At 39.9% G+C, this 24,105-nt stretch overlaps 1 protein-coding gene across 1 annotated transcript in view; it reads left to right on the forward strand.

Annotated features, from left to right (window-relative positions):
• Nucleotides 1–4,245: 4,245 nt before the first annotated feature.
• Nucleotides 4,246–24,105, forward strand: part of LOC104160620 (teneurin-1) — a gene marked incomplete at its 5' end in the record, with an annotated part of 26,288 nt that continues 6,428 nt past the window's right edge. The window contains 5 exons of the mRNA XM_009698790.1: nt 4,246–4,612; nt 6,412–6,922; nt 12,009–12,181; nt 14,464–14,699; nt 20,771–21,067. Of these exons, the coding sequence (XP_009697092.1) occupies nt 4,246–4,612; nt 6,412–6,922; nt 12,009–12,181; nt 14,464–14,699; nt 20,771–21,067 (1,584 nt within the window). The remainder of the gene's footprint in view (nt 4,613–6,411; nt 6,923–12,008; nt 12,182–14,463; nt 14,700–20,770; nt 21,068–24,105) is intronic.

The following is a 24,105-nucleotide window of genomic DNA, read 5'->3' on the forward strand; positions in this document are numbered from 1 at the left end:
TTCCCCATCCCCCTGTGCCACTGTGGGGGCAGGAGGTAGAGAACTCAGGCGTGAAGTTAAGCCCAGGAAGAAAGGAGAGATAGGAGGAAGGTGTCTTAAGATTTAGTTTTTATTTCTCTTTATCCTACTCTGATTTGATTGGTAATAAATTAAATTAATTTTCCCCAAGTCGAGTGTTTTGCCCGTGACAGTAATTGCTGAGTGATCTCTCCCTGTCCTTATCTCAACCCAGGAGCCTTTCAGTATATTTTTTCTCCCCTGTCCAGCTGAGGAGGGGAGTGATAGAGCGGCTCGGTAGGCCCCTGACATCCAGTCAGGGTCAACCCACCACAGAAAAACATTTAAATATTTCAGAGCCAGATAGGTAGGTAGGTAGATAGTTATACAAGCACACGTATACTTTGCAAGAAAGAAACAAGCACAAAAAATACCATTCAGGTCTGAGAGCTATTTAACTACCTAAATGTAGATCTGCCAGTGAAAATTCATTTAAACTGAAGCCTCCTTAGTGCACTTTGTGGTTTCCAGAACACTTGACATGAAAAAATGTATTAAAAAGCCAGACCAGTAGGTGTTAATTTTGCACTTCTCAAACCAGAGATTGATTATTAGATATAGCTGGAGCCTTTATGTTGACAGTTAAATGCTGAATTCCCAGAAAAGTTGACATGTTAATACTTACATGCAAGAGGTCTCATTGCTCAAGAGTTCACTTGTTTCAGCAGTGATTTCCATTGCATATACTCAGTCTCCCGTGAACCAAACCAGAACTATCACCTGAAAATTTCAGTCTATGAAGAGCGTGAGGTAGTGACTACTACTGAACAAACCTTGTCTGTTTGTTTATAATGGGATAATCGGCAGTGCCATTTCTGTACACCGCTTAAAAAAAGAACCCGTTAATTATAAGAAGAAACACTTGCAATTGGCCCAATTTTGAGTTGTAAGAAAATTTTGCATATATGGAAGAGGACTTTTTACAGGGGCTTGTGAAGTACTGCTTCAAATTTAAAAGTATATTAAGTGATTTAATATTCTAATCCTAACTGAGGTTTTGTCTGGAAAAACTTTTTAATAGGCACAGTCATAATAGATGAGAATTGAAGTGCTTCTCTGTAATACATTTATTGGCTTTGAATGAAGCACAACTGATGGTTTGGTCACAGAAACCTGCCAGAGGGCAGCTTGCTTTAAAAGAAAAGAAACAACCGGTGACTTTTCAAGGTAACAGTGAACCTGAGGGTGCAGTTACACTTCAGCTTAAGCTGATTTAGGTGATTAGTTTTTAGCCAGCAAACTGTCCTGAACCTGCTCTCTGTAGGAGCACATAAACCCTGGCCTTGTTGCTGCGGGCTGCACTGGGAGAAGGGATGGGGTGGGACTGCAGCAGCCCCAGCTTACACCAGTTTAAGATGCCATGAAGCCTCATCCTGATGAGAACCATGCAGATTTTTTTTCTAAATCTGTGAAATTCTTCACATTAGGAATGCTCAGGGGTTTGTGTTTGTGTGTATGTTTGATTTTAATTGGCCTGTTTCACCTTTTTTTCCCCCGAGTTGCACTAGCATAAGCTTGCAGTGAGCAGCAGCTGGTTTTTATGCTGCGATCTCCAGACAGGTACATGCTAGCTTTAATATTTCACCTGGGATTAAACCACTAATACATCCATGACCGCTTTAAACCCAGGAAGAAGAAGCTGTAGCCATACCTTCTGTTAGCTTTGCAGAGCAGAGAGCTAGGCAACAGTTCTGGTGTAGTAACCAAAATTGTTTAGATGTTCCCATATAAAATTTTATTAATTTTTACCATAATGCAGCCAGATTTACAGATGTTGTCAGTATGAAAGCAAATGTGCTTGCAGTTAACAGCTGTTAAGACTAAGCTTTAGGCACATTGCTGCAAGTGAAATGGACAGCTGCATAATATTTTATCTCAATAAACTAAATCAGCCTCAAATCAACCAGAGAAAAAGTTGGTTTGGCCCAAACCAGCCCCTGTTTATCTGCAAGACACCCGGCATACCCTCACAGTGGGAGGAATTCCGATTATTCACTGGGCAAAGACAGTGTGGCTGGTCCACAAAGGAAAACCAGCTATTATGACTTAGCAGGTGCTATGTAGAGTCATTATGGCAAAACCAGGTAGTTTTTCATGAATGATCTAGGTACAGTTAATCAAAGATTATTTTTACAGCAGGGTGATCTGTGGAGAAGGCCATTAAAGCTGAAGGTGTCTGTTTCCCGTTAAAAATATCCATTTACTTTGATGGAGCAATCAAATGTTCTTCATTAAAGGTACATTGCAAATTTGTTTTTTTCCAAGTTTCCTGAAGATAGCCTTGTAGAGATTTTTATACTAACTAAAGAGTTTTATTTGGTGTCCCAGTGAACTCTCAGTTGAAGCATGAGCTAACAGCAGTGTGTAAACCAGCCCTAGCACAGTAGGTGGGATCCAGGCAGTCTCACACACACACAAAAATCAGCAACTTTATAGAGGAATTTGTTTCCAACTGTTTCACCACATTTATCATCATTTGGAAGGACTTTACCACCTGGTTCAGAAGAGATCTTGAACCCAACAGTATTAGTCTTAATGCCAGTTATTATGCTGTCTAGTAAAATGGACTGGGCACAAGGAGGAATTTGATTACTCTGTGAGCCTTTGTGATTGTGTGGTGCACCGTGTAACCACGCAGGACGAGAAACAGTAGCCGCAATGCCCTCACTTTATTAAAACATCAATTATCAAACCAGCAATGTAATTCTGAAATGAGATTATTCAGGAAATACTGATGCCTGAGAAAGGGAGAAACTTGGCCTCCAGCCTGGTTCCTGAGCTGACCCCAGGCGAGCAGGTGGCTTGTGATGGCCACACACTCCACCATATGTTATTCCTCAGTGCTGAGCATTGTATTAGCATCTGCGGTCTCTACATTCATAGATCTTTTAATTAGCCCAGTGGAAAAATGAGCAAACAGCAACAAAATCAGTAAATGAAATAATAGAAGCTTCTGTGACATATAAAGCATATAAAACCATTATATTCTAGCCTGGTATATATTCTTTTCTGATGATTGAAATATTTAGTCCAGAAAAAATCCACTCAGATAAAAGCAGCTATCTCTTCACAAAGGATAACAAGAAAAGCACCCGGAGACAGTCAAAAATAGGCTGTCTTGCAGTCTCGGTGGCTCAGTTGTTCTCTGACCTTTCCATAGACAAGCTGCAGTCCAAATCCTCCACTGACCATTAGCTGGGGAGAGGGACCTGTCTACTCTGTTGTTGTTTTCCACTTCAGCGATGCTACACTGCCTATTGAGCTTTCTCACCAGGAGAAGTTTGAAGCTCCAACCAGTACGTCCTACACTCATCAGCCTACGTACTGGTTGTCTTTCAGGTTGACAGGGAGCCCCACCTTTATTTGGGAGCATGTTTAATTCCTCCAGATCCTGATGTAACAGGTATCAATGAGATCATTCTTCCAGTATTTCTTCCAGCGTGATTTGGAAGCTGCTTGGTTGGCACTCTCACCAGGAAAAAGGCAAAAAGCTAACCTTAAGTGTGAAGAATTTACTTAGTCCGTGACTGAAATAGTGAATTCACCAAGCAAAATCATTATAAATAATTACAACTTGGCTACTGTATCATGTGAAGTGTGAGATATTGGTGTATTATTATGTTACAAAGAATTAACGAGTTTATATTTCTTATGGCGTATAAGTCTTGTTAACATTCCTTGCTTAGTAAATAAATTGTGGAAGTGTGTCATACTCTTCTAGTGTGTCATTTTCTTTTTGTAATAACAGTCAATTAAAGTGTTAGGACATTGACAATCTCTAACTGTTTTCCACTCTGCCAGTGTTAACTGCAACCGTGAAACAATAACATTCAGACCTCGAAAATTTTCTGGCTGATGTTGCATGACATGAAGTGTATGTTTTTATTTGCATGACTGCATAGGTATAATAAAGTTCCCACCTTAATGGACTTGTGCAAATACCTCTCAGAGGGTGCTAAATTACTTTTCAAATCAAGTTTTGTTCCGCACTGGAGCTGGACCTCAGAAAAGAGTATGCTTGTTGAAACTTCTTCTACCAAACCCAATTAAAGAGAAGAAGTGCTGTCTGAATCGATCGAGTGCCTTGATGACATGGTGATCAGAGGTGGTTGAATGAAACGGCTTTACTGTCTTAATCATTCTTTTTTCTTTTTTTTTTCCCCTGCCTTCCACTTAATTTTTTTCCAGGTGCGGTTAGAGTGGCCAACAGACCTCACAGTGAACCCTCTAGACAATTCACTGTATGTCCTAGACAACAACATAGTCCTGCAGATCTCCGAGAACAGGCGTGTGCGAATTATTGCAGGGCGCCCCATTCACTGCCAGGTACCAGGCATCGACCACTTCATCGTCAGCAAGGTGGCCATCCATTCAACCCTGGAGTCAGCCAGGGCAATCGCTGTGTCTCACAGCGGCATACTCTACATTGCAGAGACAGATGAAAGGAAGATCAACCGTATACAACAGGTCACAACCAACGGTGAGATCTCCATAATCGCTGGAGCCCCATCAGACTGCGACTGCAAGATTGATCCTAATTGTGACTGCTTTTCAGGTAAGGAGATGCTAGTTATTTCCTGTCTCTTATCTCTTGAGATCCCCTGGCACATCTGCAGATTAGCAAAGTGACAAGGGGAAGGAGCAATGATTCAGTTTCCTTGGAAAGCTGAAAACCTTATCATCAGCTCTTTGTGGATTTAATCCATTGGATTCAGAGATGCGAGTCTTCCAGTTGTTGGCACTGGAGGAACCTCAGGGTGGTCTTAGCTTTTCCTCTTTTGATACAGAGATTACACACCATTCAAAATTAGCTCTAAATCGGCCTATGTTAGTTACGTTTGCTCATGTTGAAGATGGTACCAGACCCAGTGCAGATTGCACCTAAATGCTACTGGATCAGGCAGCCCTTCTCACCAAGAAGAGTACCAAGGTGTTTCACATCCAGTGAAGGAACACTAGCGTATGCCTTCTCATCACTTGTGTCACGCTGCACAACCAGCAAAATGATGCAAACACATAATGTTCAGAATTTCTTCTTTGTGTGCTTTAAACTGGAACAGCCAGTGCCAGGCTCGCACTGCACCACTGGACAATCTCAGCAACACAGCTCCTCTCCCCTGCATACAACAGAACAAATTGTGACTTTTTTTTTTTTTTGTCATGAAAACATATTTCATAATGGGACAAAGGACAGCATTCCCATATACAGAGGTGTGCAGTATGTTGTCATCTTGTCATCCCTAAGAAGCACCGTATTCGGTTCCATAATGTCATCATCATTCTTAAGCTTCTCATTTATAGTAAAACTTTAATTACCAACAAGAAAACATTAAGTATGTCAAGAATGGAGAGAAAAAAATGTAAATGGTCTTCCAGAGAAGGTGAGCTGCTGACCCATTGTAATGATATTCAAAGCCTCATGCACATTGCCGAGTGCTCCCAGCTTCAGTTACGGCTATGGTAGACCAGTGCTGAAGAGCATCCAGTTCAGGGATCCTATTGAAGGAAACTACCCTCAGTGCTGAAAAATGAAAAACTGTGGCAAATCTAATGGTTGTTCCAGGTCTGGGTTGGTGAAAGGCAGGGTCAGCCTGGCAGAAAGATCAGCTAATTTGTCCATCTCCAAGGAGGCATAGGGTGTGCTCAAACTCTCCACCAAATTTCACTTCTCAGTCAGGACAAGGGGAGCAATACAAACAGTAATGTGTTTTTCTCTAAGAGTGAGGTTTAATATGCTTTCTTGCTAGTTACAGAAAATTCTGGTCATGTAAAGTCATTTTGGTATGCATATATAGCCCATGATAATGCAAATATCCTCTTCAAACCTTAAAATACACAAACCAAGTAAATTATCAAGTGATATTGGAAGGGGTGGTTTCTCAAGGCACTTTTTGGCTATTGTTCTTTTGTTTTCCTGTAGTGTTGAATCCTTAATAAGTATAAACTAGTCTTTCCTTCAGTGTCATTTTAGCTGAATTACTGGGTTTTATTTTATCTTTATTTTATTTATAACACAATTCTACTTTAACTACATGCCAACAGACAAAAAGAAGGGAATGAAACTTCAGGTGTCATGTTTTTTTCTTTCACAATTTTGCCATTAAAGGTTTTGTGAGCAGCAGGGTTTTGGCTTTAGCAAAAATGTTGTAAATTAGATAATTTATATTCTTGTTTGTCTTCATTGAGACTAATTTAGAATTGCACCAACCTTAGATAATAAGGATTTAGTTAGTTGGAAGAAGATACTGTTTTATTGACCTGTAAATGATACTGAGGAGAAGCAGCGTGTCAGGCTTAGGGAATCAGCTTAAATATGGACATTACAGATTACTAAAATTACCATTTCTGCTCCAGGTGATGGTGGATATGCCAAAGACGCAAAGCTGAAAGCACCTTCTTCTCTAGCTGTCTCTCCTGATGACACACTGTACGTAGCAGACCTTGGCAATGTTCGCATCCGTGCAGTCAGCCGAAACAAGGCTCACCTCAGTGACACGAATATGTATGAGATTGCATCGCCAGCAGACCAAGAACTATATCAGTTCACCATCAACGGCACCCACCTGCACACGCTGAACCTCATAACGAGGGACTACATTTACAATTTCACCTACAGCGGGGAAGGGGATATTGGCACCATCACCAGCAGCAGTGGGAATTCGGTTCACATCCGCAGAGACACGAGTGGGCTGCCCCTGTGGATCGTGGTGCCGGGGGGCCAGGTGTACTGGCTGACAATAAGCAGCAATGGGGTTCTGAAAAGAGTTTATGCCCAAGGCTACAACCTGGCTCTGATGACATATCCTGGAAACACGGGGCTTTTAGCAACCAAAAGCGATGAAAATGGATGGACAACTGTGTACGAGTAAGTCCGTGACATTAAATGCCTGATGTAAGAAACCCTATTTTAAATAAACATTGAAATTTTTTTAGCCAGTAATTTAAAATGCACCCTGCTACTAACACTACATGAGAAAGGACAAGTAGTGCTGCTGCACAAGCTTTTAAAATGAAACGCTACCATTTCTTAAGTGCCAAAGCCTGTCATATGTAAAAGCCCTGCACGTAGTGCCCATTAGGTGTAGCAGAAACTGCCTGAAATTGTACTTAATTTGCACTTTATTATTGTGAATCTGTTTCTCTAAATGATAATATGATTCTCAAACTTTTTGTAACTGGAGAAGTAGAGGCAAGTTGTGATATGAATCAGGAATTTGCAAAATTCCTGAGGAAGGCAAAAAGAGGAAAATTAGCATACTCATTGGAGAAGGGAGTGTTGCAAAGGAAATTGAGAATCTCAGTGGAAGGAATATTCAAAGACAGGAGTGAACTTGTCTCTATCAGCAGGGGAAGAGAGTATATAATAGCGAAAGGATATGTAATGGTGCAAGGCTATATATATATAAGGGGAGTAGGAATGACCTTGTAATCAAGACCTTCAGGAGACCTTTGGTGGGAGAGCAAGACAACAGACAGTTAAAGACACAGTCAGAACATCCCACTCTGGTCCCAGAGAGAGAACAACCCAAGAGAAAGTTCATTTTTGATTTATAAAGAGGTGTGATGTATCAGGATTTCTCATTATTTATAATTAATTGTCATAATCCCTGTTTGAGGATGTGACAAGTGATGGATGGAAATCACATGTTAATATTGCAGTACTAGTTCAGAGTTTTCAAGGAGGAGAGTAATGCCCGCTTTCTGTGAAGCATAGGAGTTCATGGTCAAAAATTAAAATGAAAAGCCATCCAGGGGAGGTACGAACAGAAAACACATTGAGGAGAATTAAGTTACTGCATAAGTCACCTGGAGAGGTAGTTGAATCACCATCATTACAGGTTTTTAGAATTAAATTTTCTTAAAATGGAGGCAGGATAAAAGCAGAGAAAACTGCTACCTAGTGCGTGGGATTTTTTATTCAATGAGGTGTTTTTCCATCCTGCCCTCTATTATCCTGCCAAAGACTAAATTGATAGGGTGGACATAAGTATAAACCATTAGAGAGGGCCATTTTTGACAATATGCGGGAAAATAAAACCATACAGAGTCTTCCTGGTTCAGTTCTCATTATCAGGCATCTATTGATACAAATTTAAATTATCTTGCAACAAGACAAAGCTCACCGTTGTCCTGGTGCTGTTTAAATGCTGATCTGAGTGTTACCTTTTATAAGCAGAACTGACTTAAAATATGTGCTTCTTTTTAATAATTTCAACACTGAGAGTGATCCCTTTAAATCCCTGCTTGAGGATGGCATCCATCCAGACCATGGACCAATGACACTTTCAAAAAGCTTTTACAGTAGCTCCAAGTCATGCCTATTACTTCTTAAAATGCTGAACACCGTGCATTATTGCAGGGCCTTGATTGTCAGAGCATGTTAGAGCAGATTATTTTTAGTCATGTGCTTCTCAATCTTGATATTCTTACTCTGCCCCACTGACATTGAGTGTAAACCATTTCACACAATTATTGCTTGTTCCTGTTGGCAAGTTGTTTGTTAAAGTATGACTCAGGCATAGTAAGATCTTCTAAAGGACTTCATCTGCTTGCAAGTGCGTTCCATTGTATGTAGTATAGATTTCTTCACAAAGAAATACCTCTGCCTTGGAAGGATTGATATTATGTATATAATTACAGAAAGAAATTTTGCTAAATTAAACAGTTTTTCATACTTTTACAGCTTTAACTGCAAGCTTGATATCACTGTCCTCACTGATGCTTTGAGTTATCCAGGCTTTGCATGACTGCGCAGTTCTGCCAGTCTAGATCAGTCAGTAGGAATTAACAGAATTACAATTGTTAGCATTACAAAAACAACAGCAAAATTAAATAGTGAAATCATGTCATTAATATTTATGTTCAGTCCAATATTTTAAGTTATCTTCATAATATATTACAAATTCTTGGGTGGCTGATAGACAGAATGTCACCCAATCTGCTGCAGTCAGAGGGGCAGTTGACTGTAATCAGTGCTGGGCTGAGTAGATGTGCTTTCATGAGATACTGCTCACCTTCTGCCATAAATAGGTCATGGGATGTGATGGTCCTTAGTTATCCTTTAATGAGACGTTATTTTTCCAGACAGGTCACATTCTGAACTGACACCCGATTTCAGTTTCAAAATTAGATTTTTCTGAAGGAGTTACTTATATGTGAATTGCTTCCAAGTCCTATATGAACATAGAGAATTATCATATGAGCAACTTTCAAATTGCTTGGAATCATCTTCTCTGTTTAAGCTAGATTTGCATTCACATCCAAAAGTTCAACCCATGACACTGTCAAGCTGAAATAGGGATGAGTTTGTTTAACAACACATATCACACATACTTGAGGATATGAGCAAAGATAATGAACTGTTCAGAACATCTACCTATATGTCAGATTCACTCACAGAGGGAAATTATTAAGAGGTAGAAAACCACCTACAAAAGTACTTGTCATCCATCTACTCTAATCTGATGTAATGGAAGTACTGAAAGAGCTCTTGCATAAAATTATAGCTAATGTACAATTTTCAGTCATCTAGAGTTTTTTAATATTGTGTCATTAAAGCTGTAAAAGAGGAGGGGGAGCACTGGGCCTCTATTAAATCAAGGACAAGAAAACACCTGCAAGAAACAACTCTCTCTGAAAAAATTAATTAGACCGCTTTCCCTTTGAAATGATATAACTCCTAACTGTGCTACACATAGAAATGCAAATGGATTGTGAAGCTATATCCCCAAGTGTGCATTTCAAATATTGGTGAGCACTTCCTCATATGAGTACTGAAATCAGTGCAATTATTTGGATGATTAAATGGTCACTGACATGATTAACAGTGGCATAACTGGGCCCCAAATTAACATTAAGAAATGTGTCATGATTCTGCCCCTATTAGTATGGGTTTGCAGGAACTGAGTCCCAGTGTGCTACTATTCATCACGTGAAAGGTGGCAGAACCTGTCCTCGGAGGGTTGAGTTTCTTGGAGCAATCTGGAGTTAAAAAAACCCTTTGGATGGTCACGCTGTGGAATCATTACTGAGATACTAATCCTTGCATGTTCTTCTTCAAGTCAGTGGGACCATCTGCATGGGTAAGAGTCCATTCGCATGTGCTCTAGTCTTATTATAATTCAGTACCGTATCTGGCCAGCCATCCAGTAACAGTTTGTCCCGTTTTCAGCTACACAGGGAGTTTTGTATCTCATCATCGGCACTATCAGCAGCAAAACTGGATCCTCAGGAAAGATGGATCCCGAGTCTTGCGCACAAGTACATTTCAATAAACTGGCGGCATTTACGCCATAAGAATGCATGATTTGGGGATTTTTCTATGGTGTGGTAGCAAATCCAAATAACCTAGCAAGCTGTCATACCTGTTTGATCAAGCAGTAAATGAAATATAGCTGCCCAATGTTCATGGAGTTTTTTAATGATGAAAAGTAGTGACCTGAGTCGATTTTAATCGCTGGGTGTGGCACCCAGTCAATTTGCACAGAAGCGGCATACGGTTAGAATGTAAGTAAGTCATGTGATGTATATGAGGGCAGTAGGAGGTGAAAGAGAGATTATATTGTATTTAACATGTGATTAATTTATTTGTCAAAAAAGCACAAGATGGTCACTAGTGCATTCTCCAGTGTTTCGTTTGAAAAGAACAACTGCTCAATTTTTCTTTTTCATATTGGGGGGAAGAGAAAAAAAATCCTGATTTTTTTTTTCACCAATACTGTTGTGACATAGATGTTTTGTCTGACTAATTAGGGGGAAATAAAGATCCTAAGGAAATTATGCCAACACATTAAAGTGAAGGACATAGCCAGATCATCTGCTGATGTGAACTGGAAGAGCTCCATTGGAGGCAGCGGAGCTTTGCCGGTTGATGCACCAGCTGAGGATATGTTTTGTCAATGAGAGGAGACAGTTAATAAAACATGAAAACTCAATTATGCTTTCCTACCTGCACAAATAGGTTTCTATTTTATGAACATGAGTTGGTTTTACTCATGCAAATACATCTGTAGTATCAGTCAGATGTCTTAGATGAATAAAAATGTGTTAGCATCAATAAGGTTTTTAAGATGGGAGGCATTAATATGAAACAATATCAAGCACCAAGCAGTGTTCTGCATTGTTTTCCCTGTGAGCCATCAGAAAGAACAAATATATCTGTAGAAATGAAAAGACCTGTTAGAAACACTGCTACAGAGATTTTGAATTAATTACTGATTTTTTTGTAATCTGGCCCAATTCACATAAAGTACCTTAAACTAAAATAATTTCTTTAGCGCTGATGAAATTTAGGTGAACTAAAATGTGATTCTCTAGATTCTGGTGCTGTTACTTGTGATGAGAAGTTCCAAAATTTGAGTAGGCCTGTGGGAAATGTAACACAAGAGTAAAAACCATGTAGGCAACTTAATCGCTGCAGATTTCAATCTAATTTTATTGCTATTGTTACACTTTAGGTCCCCTTTTTAAATTCACCATTCATATTATGTACTTCACATATCAGCAACAAAAGGCAGCTTTTGAGTCTTAGGGAATCTAAGAATTGATTTTATTTAAACTTACGGGTAAGAAAAACGCCTTTTTGGGGGTGAGTTGGTTGCCTGAATGCCGACTGACCTCCAGCGGCCATCCTCCTCTGTCACATCCCAGCAGGTTAAACCCCAGCTGTCTGTGCCCAGCACTGAAACCTCTGGCAGAAGCTGAACGATGTAGGTAGCATCTCATCCTATTCCCAGTTGTATTTTATCCAGCACCACTGAAAAAGAGTCTAGACAGCAATTCAGATTAGGGAATGAATGCATTTTGAGTGAATAAATGGACCAATACTTACCTTTTTACTTACTGCACGATGTTGACAATGCTTCTCACTTTTTTCCCTTTTTTTTCTTTTAGGATTATCTACAAGACAATAGTGATGTATTTTCTTGGCTCTTTAACATCATGTCTTGCAGGTATGACTCCGATGGCCATCTAACCAACGCAACCTTCCCGACTGGGGAAGTCAGCAGTTTCCACAGCGATATTGAAAAACTGACACGAGTGGAACTTGATACTTCAAACAGAGAGAATGTGATCACAGCCACAAACTTCTCAGCTACCTCTACAATATATACTTTAAAACAAGGTAATTAAAGCATTTCTGTTATTTCTTCCATAATCATTATGTTTCAAACCCTAGACATTATTGCATTCTTAACTGTTTGCCAAAAAAAAACCATTAGAATTAGTTCATTTATTTCTTCCTTACTTCAGTACAAATAGCTGGATACTACTTATAATTCTCCTGGGGTACCAATTAGAAACAAACCACAAGTGAATTATTTTTCTCCTAGAAGAGTCCCATGGATAGATTCTAGTTATTGAAATCTCCAATGCCTCCAGGCTTTGCGTGCTAGTTTCTGCTTCAGTATCTGGAAGACTTAGACTGACCCATAATACACTGAGCATTTTTGTTCTGAGCAATACTCCCCAGAAGAATGACATGCCTCGCTGACCTTTTAGCACTGAAATGCCTTGTCTATGCTATGAATTCTTTCTGGTCATGCTGTGTCCTGGTGATGGCGCTTGTAGGAAAGAGGAAAGAGGAAAGCATGACCAACCTCTGCTGGTGACTGCCTTGGGGATGAGATTTTGACTCAAGCCCTGTGGACACCACAGTATTTCCCTGGCAATATCATATCTCTCTCGAGAATTTACTCTCTGACTAATGGAAGTGCCCCAGTGTCTTCCTCCAGATTTTGCAGATTCATCACTGAAGTTCTGGTTTATAAAAGTTTAATCGATCTGAGGGTTTTTTTCTCCTTGATTTTTTTGTTGTCAGTGGATTGTTCAGGCTTTGAGAGAGCAGGTGCTGGGAAATAGCTGTCTAATTTCCTTCCAGGTCTGCTGTAGAAAAACTTTGTAACTGAGCAAATCACAGAACTTTTCCCTGTCAGCTTTTGATCTATAGGAAAAAAGTAGGAAGAACTCGCCTCACAAGATACTCACTCATTCCTCTTCACTATGACGTTGCAGAGACAGCACTGAATAAGTGGAAATAATTTTATTATATTGTTGTATCACCTGTTAGGCTTTGTCCAAGTGAACCCATCTGCTCTCTGCATCATCTACTGACTGCCTGGTTGTATGTCTGTCCTTAAATCTGAAACTCTTCAAAGCTGGTATGTTACCAAATTGTTTCTCAAGGAAGTGCTAGCACACTATGGGCAGTGCCAGAAATGAAGCTGTAGTTATTATTATACCTACCATATTTATGAAATCATATAATTTGCATATTTCCATATCTCTGTGAAACTATCATGAAGGACCATGTGAACAACCAGTCGGACATGGTATCCTTACACCTGAGTCACAAAGTCTTTTTTAATGTAACACCTATTATCTTCACTTTCTGACATACCCAACTATTTTGCACATATTTGTGTCTCAAGAGATGGACCAGTTACTTCTGTGTGGACCAGCTAGCTGGTATGAATTCAATTGCATTTTAAGGGTGAAATTTTTGCTTTGTCTCTTAGCACTAAACATTCAGGCTCATGATTGAGTCCCCCTGGCAGCTGAGCCACCATAACCTCCTGCGTGCATATCCCTAACCTGACCAAACACAAGGCGATGTGGCACAGCTCTGCCTGCGGTGCGGGAATTACAGTGCCTAGGCAGGAGGAAGGCTGTATGCCTTGGCATCCTTTCCACGGAGACCTGCTCTGGACCCTCTGTGTCCTTCTGGCAGTTTTGGGGAGGGGGAGGAGGCTACACTAGGTCATCCCAGCTGCCCCCAACAGCCCCCTGCAGCACAGTCCTGAGCCTCTGGAGCTGCTCGCTGTGTCACCGTTACTGATCCATTCATTTTTCTGCCAATACTCTCTTCCCAGTGGGTCTCTTGCACCAGGCTTCGGGTTCGTGGCTGACCGTCACTGTGCCTCTACCCCAGGGTCCTGCTGCTAGTGGAGAAGAGAAGGAGGTTTTAGTATCGTGATACAGGGAGAAGGGACAGAATGGGAGACTGGCCATCATCCTAGACATTTTGAAAACAGCTTTCATGCTTAACCTCAGATACTCATTGCAGTCATTCAAGCAGTACACTATCCTCTTAACAGACCCCAACATGGTAAAATCATCAGAATATCGGTGGTCAAACCCAGCCTGTGGGTTTACATACTTTAAGCTGAAAGCAAGAACTCTTTATTCCTGAAAAAAAACTTCACAATGGGAAGCATCAGGCCAAATATAATAAAAAGCTCTGTAAACATGGGAAGGACTGGAGGTTACAGGTTGCAAAAAATCACACTGCAGTTGGTATATGTTCAGCTGTCTGTAACCTAGGGACGAACAAAGCTCTATTGCACCTAACATTTGCTTTGTAAAACTCATGATCTGAACTTTTCTCTCTTCCCTGTTTTTTGACAGATAACACACAGAATATCTACCGAGTCAGCCCAGATGGGTCTCTGAGAGTCACCTTTGCTAGTGGAATGGAAATCACGCTTAACACGGAGCCTCATATTCTAGCGGGGGTTGTCAGTCCCACTTTAGGGAAGTGCAATATCTCCCTTCCTGGAGAACATAACTCAAATCTCATTGAATGGAGGCAAAGGAGGGAGCAGACCAAAGGCAATATCTCCACGTTTGAGAGAAGGCTAAGGGTAAGGCTTCCTCTTGTGTAAAGTGCAGTGTTCCCTTTGAAAGCCATTGAACTAAAATCATGTTGAAATGTTCTACTTTGTAAGAAGAGCAATGGAAAGTTTGTATCAATGGTGGGCCCCAGCCATGAATTTCAAAACCAAACTCCTTTGACAGTCTCAGGGATGTTTGATCTCTGTTTGATTTTTGTAGTGAGACTTGACCTCAAGACATAATTACTTTTTTTCTTCCTCTTCTTTTTAAACTAAGAACTTAATTATGACTTTGGAAGAAGCTGTGAGCAAAGAATGATGTGTAGTTACTCTGGCACAGCAGCAGAGTTGTAGCCACATTCTACCTCTCTCAGATCTATCAACCCTCTTTCTTCTGGGTACCAGCCAGAAGAAAAGGTGCCAGGCTATGCCTGGGGCAGAGGGTCTCGCAGGGCACACCTTGGGTGTCCTGGCCAGTGCTGCAAGCTGGAGTGATGTAGGGCCTCCCTGCGCATCCAGACAGGCCGTGTCTTCTGTCCTCTACCACATGCTCTCAAACACCCTCGCTCCCTCTGGCTGGGTTACACTATGCCTCTAATAAAGAATTACTTTATCATTGCATCCACAGCTTATTTTTATCTGTGAGGAGAACTCACAGATTACAATGACAGATGGTCAACATTCAGTATTTAATTAGGTAACACTAAGGCTCAAAGAGATTGCTACCGTGCAGAACAGGTTTTTTACAAAATCAGTTCTGTTTTTCACATGAATACCCCTTAAAATGCCTGTACCAGTAGTATGACTGGGAATTTTGGCCTTAAAAATACTGCATTATTAACTACAACCTTTCTGGATAGGTATTGTCTCTGAAGGTACATCTGTTAGCTCTGAAAATATAGAGATGGTTATTCAAATCTCTGGATTGTCTTTTGGCTATGAGACACTTTATATTTTTTAAAAATGTATCATCTGTTTGGTTTTCAACTGCTCTGATCAATCAGAAACACAAGACTGGCATGATCTGGCCAGGCTGGCCACTGTATGTGAAACACCTGTTTGAAAGGACATCTTTCAGATTTGACAGTCACAGTTACTTTATTAGGACCTTGCAAGTGGGGAAAAGCTTCATTTAGCTTTTCTTGTCCACCTTCTGCCTGCCTCCTCTCTAGCGTAGTGTGAGTCACATAGCCCTGTCTAGAGAGGCAGCTGAACTTACTACAGTGGCAAATTTGTTAAGATGGCAGGATCCAAACTATGGCCTCCATGGCTCACGTTACCTAATCAATTGATTCTTGTGTCATTTTGTGCTTAAATAACTGTATGGCACGTTTTTCTGTAAGGACCTTATGTAATAAAATCTTAAACTGAAAGGAAGTAGCCAGTCATCTATTCTGCTTACGTTGCCAGGGCCAAGTTGTTCATGGCAGTTATATTTGATATACGTATTTCATCCTGCACAGTTTTCCTATTATGCAGTTTATATTTTCTATTGTTGAAATTGATTGCAGGTTCTTTTAACTCGTTTTCACTTCCTTCTGCATGATCCTTAATATTGCCTGCCAAAAAAGGAAGGAAATTCACAAATTGGTCAGGATTAAATGGATTCTGGCTGGAGGCATAAAATGTTCATTGAAATACTGCAACACTGAAGCTATCCAGAGCTCAACTGATTGACCTGCCTCTGGATCAGTCTGTTGGTGCATAGAACCACTCGTGTACTCCTCCTTCTCCTCCTTCACCTTCACCCAGTGAGAGGATGGAAGGTGAAGTGTAAGAACGATTTTGATGTGCTGCTGTCTGATATTCTCTGTCCTTCCAAAAGTATCCACTAGCATCACAGCGTTTGACCATTATGTTGTTATTTCTGTAAATTGTGTCTTTTTATAGCTACCCAAGATCAAGGGGTCTTATGGATTGTCCCTGCCTACTCAGAAGGACAAGTTGGCTTCCCGTATTACAATGTTTCCCCCTCACTTGGCTGTCTTGAGCTCTGGGACTATCTGTCTGAGAGCTGTCAGGGCAAGGCTGGAGGGAACCTGGTGGGATAGCACATTAAATGAGGATTTGGTAGTGGAAAGGAGGAGAAATATTCTGTGCGTAGGATACACCATGTAGATAGACACAAGAGAAAGGGACAAATGGACTATCGAGGCTGTGACTGCCAATAAGAAGGACTTTGGAGGATAGGTGAAATATATGGGTCCTGGAGTTAAGCTTTAGCCCTGAGAAGTTTGCATGGGATGTTGATGGAGTGGGGAGTCAGTGGAGGTGGAAGGAGCTGGAACATTGCAGCTGGCGAGGAAGGCAAAGGAGCAGCAGAATTGACGTGGAGACAGTGATCTTTCCTTGATGATTAAAAGAAATATGCAAGAGAGCAGGACCAAAAATGCCATCATATAGTATGTTTGAAGCGGTATGCCAAATAATGAAAGGGATTTAGGACTTAATGTTGACAGATCCTCGAGTACTGCTGGGAAAAAAAAAACGTAGCATCATTAGAAGCCCTTATGCTGGATGAGGTTCTGGTGAGACCTTCTGAAAACTTCTAGTGAGTTCCATTTTAAAAAGAAAGTTTTTAAACACTTAATATGCCAGGACTGGCATAATAGGAAGTGTGTTAGAAAGCTTGCAATGTAGGGCAGAAAGAACTATGCTGAACTTTGAAAATACATGTAAAGAAAAGCTCTGGGGATTGGACCAATTCTCAATGGAAATGAACAGACTTGCAGGAACTCTCAGTTAAAGAAAAAAAACAGCACAATGGAAGAGTTTTCTGAGAAAAATAAAGCATAGAAATGAGGTTTAAAGATGTTACTTAGAGATCAGCCCTGATACTGTCATTGAAACAAACGGCTTTGAGTGCTAAGAGGTATAAATTAGAAGGCAGGTAACTGGGGACGAGGTAAAGGATGACCTAGTTGAGAAGAAGAAAGCTTTTCCTTTTCTGCCTGGTCCTAACATTTTTAATTCCTAATCGCAATTAGCAGCCATCTTGAAAGCATGTCACTATTCGTGTTATTTCCAGTTTTGGAAAGAGGCACTGTTAGCGCGTTCTGAATAATGCTGTAAACGTTGTGTTGTAAAAAGTGGGATTTTTGCATGGTGCACATTCCCTGCTCTAGAAATAGAGCAGAACTGAGTAAGTTAACTGAAATGCTAAAGCAGGCATCTAACTTTATCTCAGCATCTAAATCAATGTGGGAAACAGGAATTAATCACAGGTTTCCTTTAAGTGCAGAACTGCCTGCCCTGATGCTTCCTGAAAGTATATAAAACAGTCTGTAGGCATGTATGCATTTTATATTAATAATAAATCTATGTACAATCAGGCATTTTAACATCAATCTTAATCTAGCAAGACTTCTTTTTTATCAATTGAACTGCTATTTTAATTGACTTCTAAAAATGAAGCAAAGGCTGTTGTTAAAACCGATGAGCATGATGCACAGTAATAGACTGATTAGAATGCAGCTCTGTTCCCTCCTGTCTTTTGCATAACTTAGAGGAACGTGGCATTGGATGCACTCCAGGTTTTATAACTGAATATCTACAAAATTGAAAATTGAATGCTTGGCCAGTCTTACTTCTTTTTGCTCTTTTTCTTTTTTTTTTAATAACGAAAAAGGAAGTAACTCACTGGCTTCAATTCAAAAGTCCTGCAGATACAGGCTTTGACAGCTATGTTTATTATTGCATTTAGCAAATGATTTCCCTTTATTTACCAGTGTTACAGTGAATTCTAATGATAGGACCAAATCCTCTGCCAGGGTGGATCAGTTTAAGTTGACTCAAATCAAAACACAGACAAGGAAATACTACAATCATCTAATCTCATTTACACATTGTAGACAGTTTAGGTTTGAGAATGAAAGGCAAAAGAAGGGCACATTTATGTGATTATTTACACTGCAAAATTTCTAGCTATAAAACTGGTGGAAGTAGAGTCAATGAATATTTAAAAATATATAATAAATATATCTTTGTACGCACTACTAATCTTATTATTGAAGTCAGCTGAATTTTCTCCCTGTTTTCATCAGCCGTAATTCTGACCTGACATTGCATCAGCAACCAGTTTTCCCTGGCTGGTAGCAGAACACATGAGCTCCAGCCTCTCACAGGGACTCCTTACCACTTTGTATGTACATTGGAGGAGTCATCTTCAAGAAGCCAATGGGACTTGAAATCAGCTTTTCAGTGACAACGTTGAAATGAGGCCCGCTACCCATGTATCATCCTGTCTTGCCTTGAGAAGGGTGTTAAATTTAACTTAAATCTAATATAAGAAAGTAAACAAATGAGACATAAAATGTGGAATAGAAGGGAAGTAATGACATCCACCCAAACCTTATTTTAACTCTGTGAGCTTTCAAATATTGCTGCTATCCACTTCACTGCTAATTCTGCCTCTGTTTGGTTTTCATTCTTATTTGTTGTATCGTCCCTGAAATTTAGATTGCAGGCAATTTCTATTCAAGACTTTCCTTTCTCCTAACTGCATTCTACGATAATAATAATAATAGCAATAAGAACATTAAATATATACATAGACAGTAAATGAATGTGAGCCAGGGTATATCCCCTGCTTGCTTTTCAGTTATTTTACCACCAAGAGGGTCTGTTTTCAGAAATTGCAAGAAATTTTCAAAGAAATATATTAGAATGAACTTCATCCATCAGACTGTATACAAGCAAATATAGTTGAACTGAGCATCACATTTTACTTGGGCTCCTTAACTATCATTAGAGCATAAATTGTAATAGTTACAGCGGTCTACAGGGGTATATAGGTATTTTACAGCTATTGTAAATGAACGCTATTAAAGTTAGACATGTGTATATATAAAACCCCAGGAATGGTAGTTGAAGAAAGAACACCTGCTTCTTCTAGATTTTCAAATTATTTTGTACCTAAAAACAGAAAGGGGAAAGAAAAAAAATGTTCTTTCTAATCACTACCACCATATGATCCCAGCTTGAATTATTAAACAGATATTCTTAACCATTTACTTTAGGGCTATGCCTCCAGGTCTCAGTGAGGAGCAAGCACTGTGCTGTGCACTGTGCTAACACCTGCACTGACATCGTCTCTGCTGTAAGGAATTTATTAATTGGAATAGATTAATACAAGCGATTAGATAAAATGCAGTAGATTAATATGAGCGCGTTGAGCATTGATCTGAAAAAGACAAGTCAATGAACAATGTCTTATGGTTCCCTAAATTATAGCTCTGATTTAAATGGAGTTTAATAGTGATTGCCCAGTGACTGGATGATGTGAGGAGGTAGATGATGAAAGCACTGGATAAATACATTTAGTCTTCATGAATCTGGCTCAGCTTTGAACTTGAGTTCAAATTGAGAATTGGACTGCCCCTCTGCATTTCCCTGTTGGACGATAAATGTTAACAAGATCGTAGCACGGTCATTCTGTCAGTCTGTTGGACACAGTGAGTTCAACCAATGTTGCAGGTCCCAGATGTGGTGAGAGAGCTGCAACAAGGAATATGGCTGGCACCAGGCACCGCTGCCACTGGCTTTCACGAGCTCTGGGAGCGGGGTGGTTTTGTGAAAAAGTATGAGGACGCTGGTGAGCAGAGGGTTCGGGAGCTGCAAGCACAGCTCTTCCTTTTCAGCATCGGTATGCAACCCCATATGGGCTATCCCAGAGCAGTAGCTCATCTGTTGACATTAATGGAGCTTAAGAGAGAGAATGTGAGATAGGATATCTTTGTTAATTTGTGGGCTTAACTACACGTCTTTGGCTGGAATCAAAAAGTCCATCCACAGAGAGATGAAGGTTGAAAGAAGAAAAACTTAGGAAAAGGTGAGAGCAGAGGTGAGGGTTTAGCACATGGAAATAGGAAGCATCCTGTAATGCAAAGTATGATAACACTGAATGCAAGCAGCATTTTGTTTCTTGGCCCTCCTGTTTCTCATCTGAATATTTCTCTATTTTTTTTGTCTTTAATAAGACCTAAATTTTCCATCATAGTGTTAAACCATTGCACATTTTGAATAGAGCTGACACAGAAATGTTTGTGTTGTGTGTAATTAAGATGCATTGTTTCCTGACCTTACTGTATCTTTGTGTTTAGGCCCACAACAGAAATCTGCTCTCCATTGATTTTGATCATGTAACCAGAACAGGAAAGATTTACGATGATCATCGAAAATTCACGCTTCGGATTATGTATGACCAGACAGGACGCCCAATTTTATGGTCACCCATCAGCAAGTACAATGAGGTCAATATCACTTACTCACATTCTGGATTAGTCACCTATATCCAAAGAGGAACCTGGACTGAGAAAATGGAGTATGATCCAAGTGGGAACATAATTTCCAGAACATGGGCAGATGGTAAAATATGGAGTTACACATATTTAGAAAAGGTAAATCATTTAAAAAGTGGAGTGTTGTACCAAGGCAAAAATACTTGGGTTTATATAGATATTATATTGTGAACTATGTTATAATGCTACCTCTTGCAAGAGTATTTAAGACTTTTTAGAGAGAAAATGCATACAATTTCATAACTAGATAAAAGTGTCTCTGGACATGCTTAGACCTACATGTCACCCATTCAGACCTGCCATAGTTTACTTCTGGAGAAAGTTATCGGCACCTCGGATTTGTTTAATTGGTAGGTAAAAATTACTTCTTGGTCTCAGCCCAAGTTCAAGTGAACAAAGGACACTCTCACTGCTGAAAAACATGTTGGTACTCTGTATAACATAGGCAAAAATATAACAGTCACTAAAAGGGAACTTTTTTGCTCCCCACAAACACCATTCTTTTAAGCCAAAAGTATGAGCCAGTGAGTACAGTCTTGCACCTATTCAGTGCTGCGCTCTAAAAAAGGGATTGATCCCGTGAGAAGAAATTTGGTATTTATGAGGGCCATTTCAGGGGGGAAACACTAATATGAAATGAGTTATTGCTCTGCTTTTATAGTGACTTCGTGTCTAAATTGCCAAAGTATTGTCATTTTCATTTATGTCTATAGGTAACGGTCACAAAATGGGGGAATAAGTGTTGTACAGACTAAGGAAGAACAGCATCTCCTTCATCTGTAGAAGCGTCTCATTTGGTCTTGTCTCTCAAAACCAAAAAGCCAATCTGTATTTTTAAGGCTTTCAGAACTTAGTGTGAAATTGTATTCAGACAGCATCCTTTTAACCTTTTTTTTTTTGAATAGCAACATCTTGGACTATCCAATATACCCTGAGTTTTCTTTGAAGCTGTTAACCACAGGGAAAGGCTAGGAGGGGGCAGGTGAGGTAAAACTGATAGGTGGTATTACACGCCGGAAATCCAATGACTTTGAAGTTATTTATATATTAAAAAGTTCCAAATGTGTACTTTTAAGATAAACTTTGCTGTGTTTATTTTGAATGTATTTAAGCTTGATCCTCAAAAAACTTAAACCTAACTGAGAAAAAAAACACGAATCAGACTGGAGGATGCATAAAAAAGCGATTCCTTCCTAGTCTCCATGGAGTATGGTTCTTGCACATGTTAACAAGATTGGCAAACCCTAGAAGCTTCAGAAGTTTGGTTCAGATAAATTTGTCAGGGCTTCTTTTGTCTGTGTGCTCTTCTGCAAATTGCAAGTAAACGGGCATTTAGTACAGCTTTCAAATATCTGGGCAATGTGCCTTTTGGAGGAAACTTTTATTTTTTCTTTGGGCCTGATGGACTGTAATTTTGGAAAGATGTAATCTTCTTATCTTTCCAAACCACTTTGTCTGTTCTTAGTTATGATGAGCTTATAAATAAAGTCATATAACTTAAAACTGTTATTCTGGAATTGTACACAAGTGGCCAAATCCCGATCTTGTAGAAGCAAATGGCAAACGCTTCCTGGTTCAGGTAGCAGCAGGCTTGGGTTATGCTGTAACTTGCCATTAAAATTATTGAAAGTCATATACACCGTGGACACAATCTCCCAGCTATTTAATGTACTTTCATCACTGTTTGTTCCTTGTGCCAAAGAAAGATTAATTCACTGTCAAAATTAGACATTGAAATATCATTTTGTGGCTCCATTAAAGTCAATAACTCATTGTGTTAATCATGTAATGATTGCTAACGGTTGTCTGAAACCTCATAAGACCCAATCATTCCTTTTATCAAAAAATCAATTATATAGTTTGCTTCCAATTCATAGTTATTTAATTCTTCATTTTTTAGCACTTGATGAGTTAATTGTACATCATCAAAAATCTCTAGCCCTTCCAAAATTAGCTCCAATAATTTAGATGTTAAAAAGCATTATGATAGTAGCGCTGTAAAGAATTTTTACTGATGAGATTCAGTTCCTCTTGTTTTGGTGACTTTCCTCAATTAGTTAATGGTGTTATAAAATCTCCGGAATACTCCAAGCTTGCTTCCAAAATCTTGCCGTTTACCACCAGACAAAATAGATGAGCGGCTGCGTGTGTCTGTTGGGCAAAAATGACATCTAGTGGTGATGCTCAGCATTTCTGTGTATTCCCTGTAGAGCCCCAAGTAATTGCCACTGACTGTTTGTCTTCATATACCATGCGGCATCAAACATTACGTGGTTGGCCAGGCTCTGGTTGCTTTTATAAAATGACAGCTTTTTGGATGTTTTATGAGCTACCCTCTGAAATCCTTTAAAACAATTAGAACCTAATTTGTGCAAAGAGTTGAAAAATCTATTGTAATATCATTAAGATGAACTGGGAATTAATTTTTTTTTTCCTCTTTATGGTATCTTCTAATAGGCTAGAGAGGATACTAAGTCTCCAATTCTTGTACTGTCTATCCTCTTACTATCCTGGACGAAAGTGGAGGAACCACAAAGAGCTTTAAGAATGGCACACAGGGGCACTAAAGTTACGTTAGAGATGTTTCTGATCTTGTTATTCCTACTCTGTCAATAACGGACAGCTTAAAAACAGGCCCGGGAGCAGTATATAGAGAGAGGCGTCACATCAGTGCTAGGAGAGAGTTCAGCCAGTGGTTTACTGCAGACTGGGGACTCTCGACTGAAGGTGAAAACGAAATAAACACTGTGCATGTTAGAAATGCTTGGCAGACCAGCAATAAAGTGATCAGAAAAAGCTCCATGTAAAGGTCTGTCATCACCAGCTAGCAGAGGGTAACTTGCGACTGGCATATGCTGGGGCTCTCTGGCTCGTGTACAGGTGCCAGATGTCTTTCACCAAGGGCAGAAAGAAATAGATCTTGGGAGGGCGAGGGGCCAGGGGTGCAGAGAGGATGGCCAAGGCTTGGCCTATCTTTGGTCCTTTGAATAAGCAGTTGGGTTATTTGTCAGAGCAAAGTGGCTCAGGGCCAGTGTTACTTAACACATTGCAGGGCTGAGCTCTCGGTGTTTTCTTCCCAGAAAAAAATTTTGAGCTTAGAGGAAAAAAAGAAGACTTTTTTTTCTGATCTCTTTCCC

Source organism: Cariama cristata, unplaced genomic scaffold (assembly GCF_000690535.1).
Source record: "Cariama cristata isolate BGI_N322 unplaced genomic scaffold, ASM69053v1 scaffold26354, whole genome shotgun sequence".
Classification (NCBI taxonomy): Eukaryota; Metazoa; Chordata; class Aves; order Cariamiformes; family Cariamidae; genus Cariama; species Cariama cristata.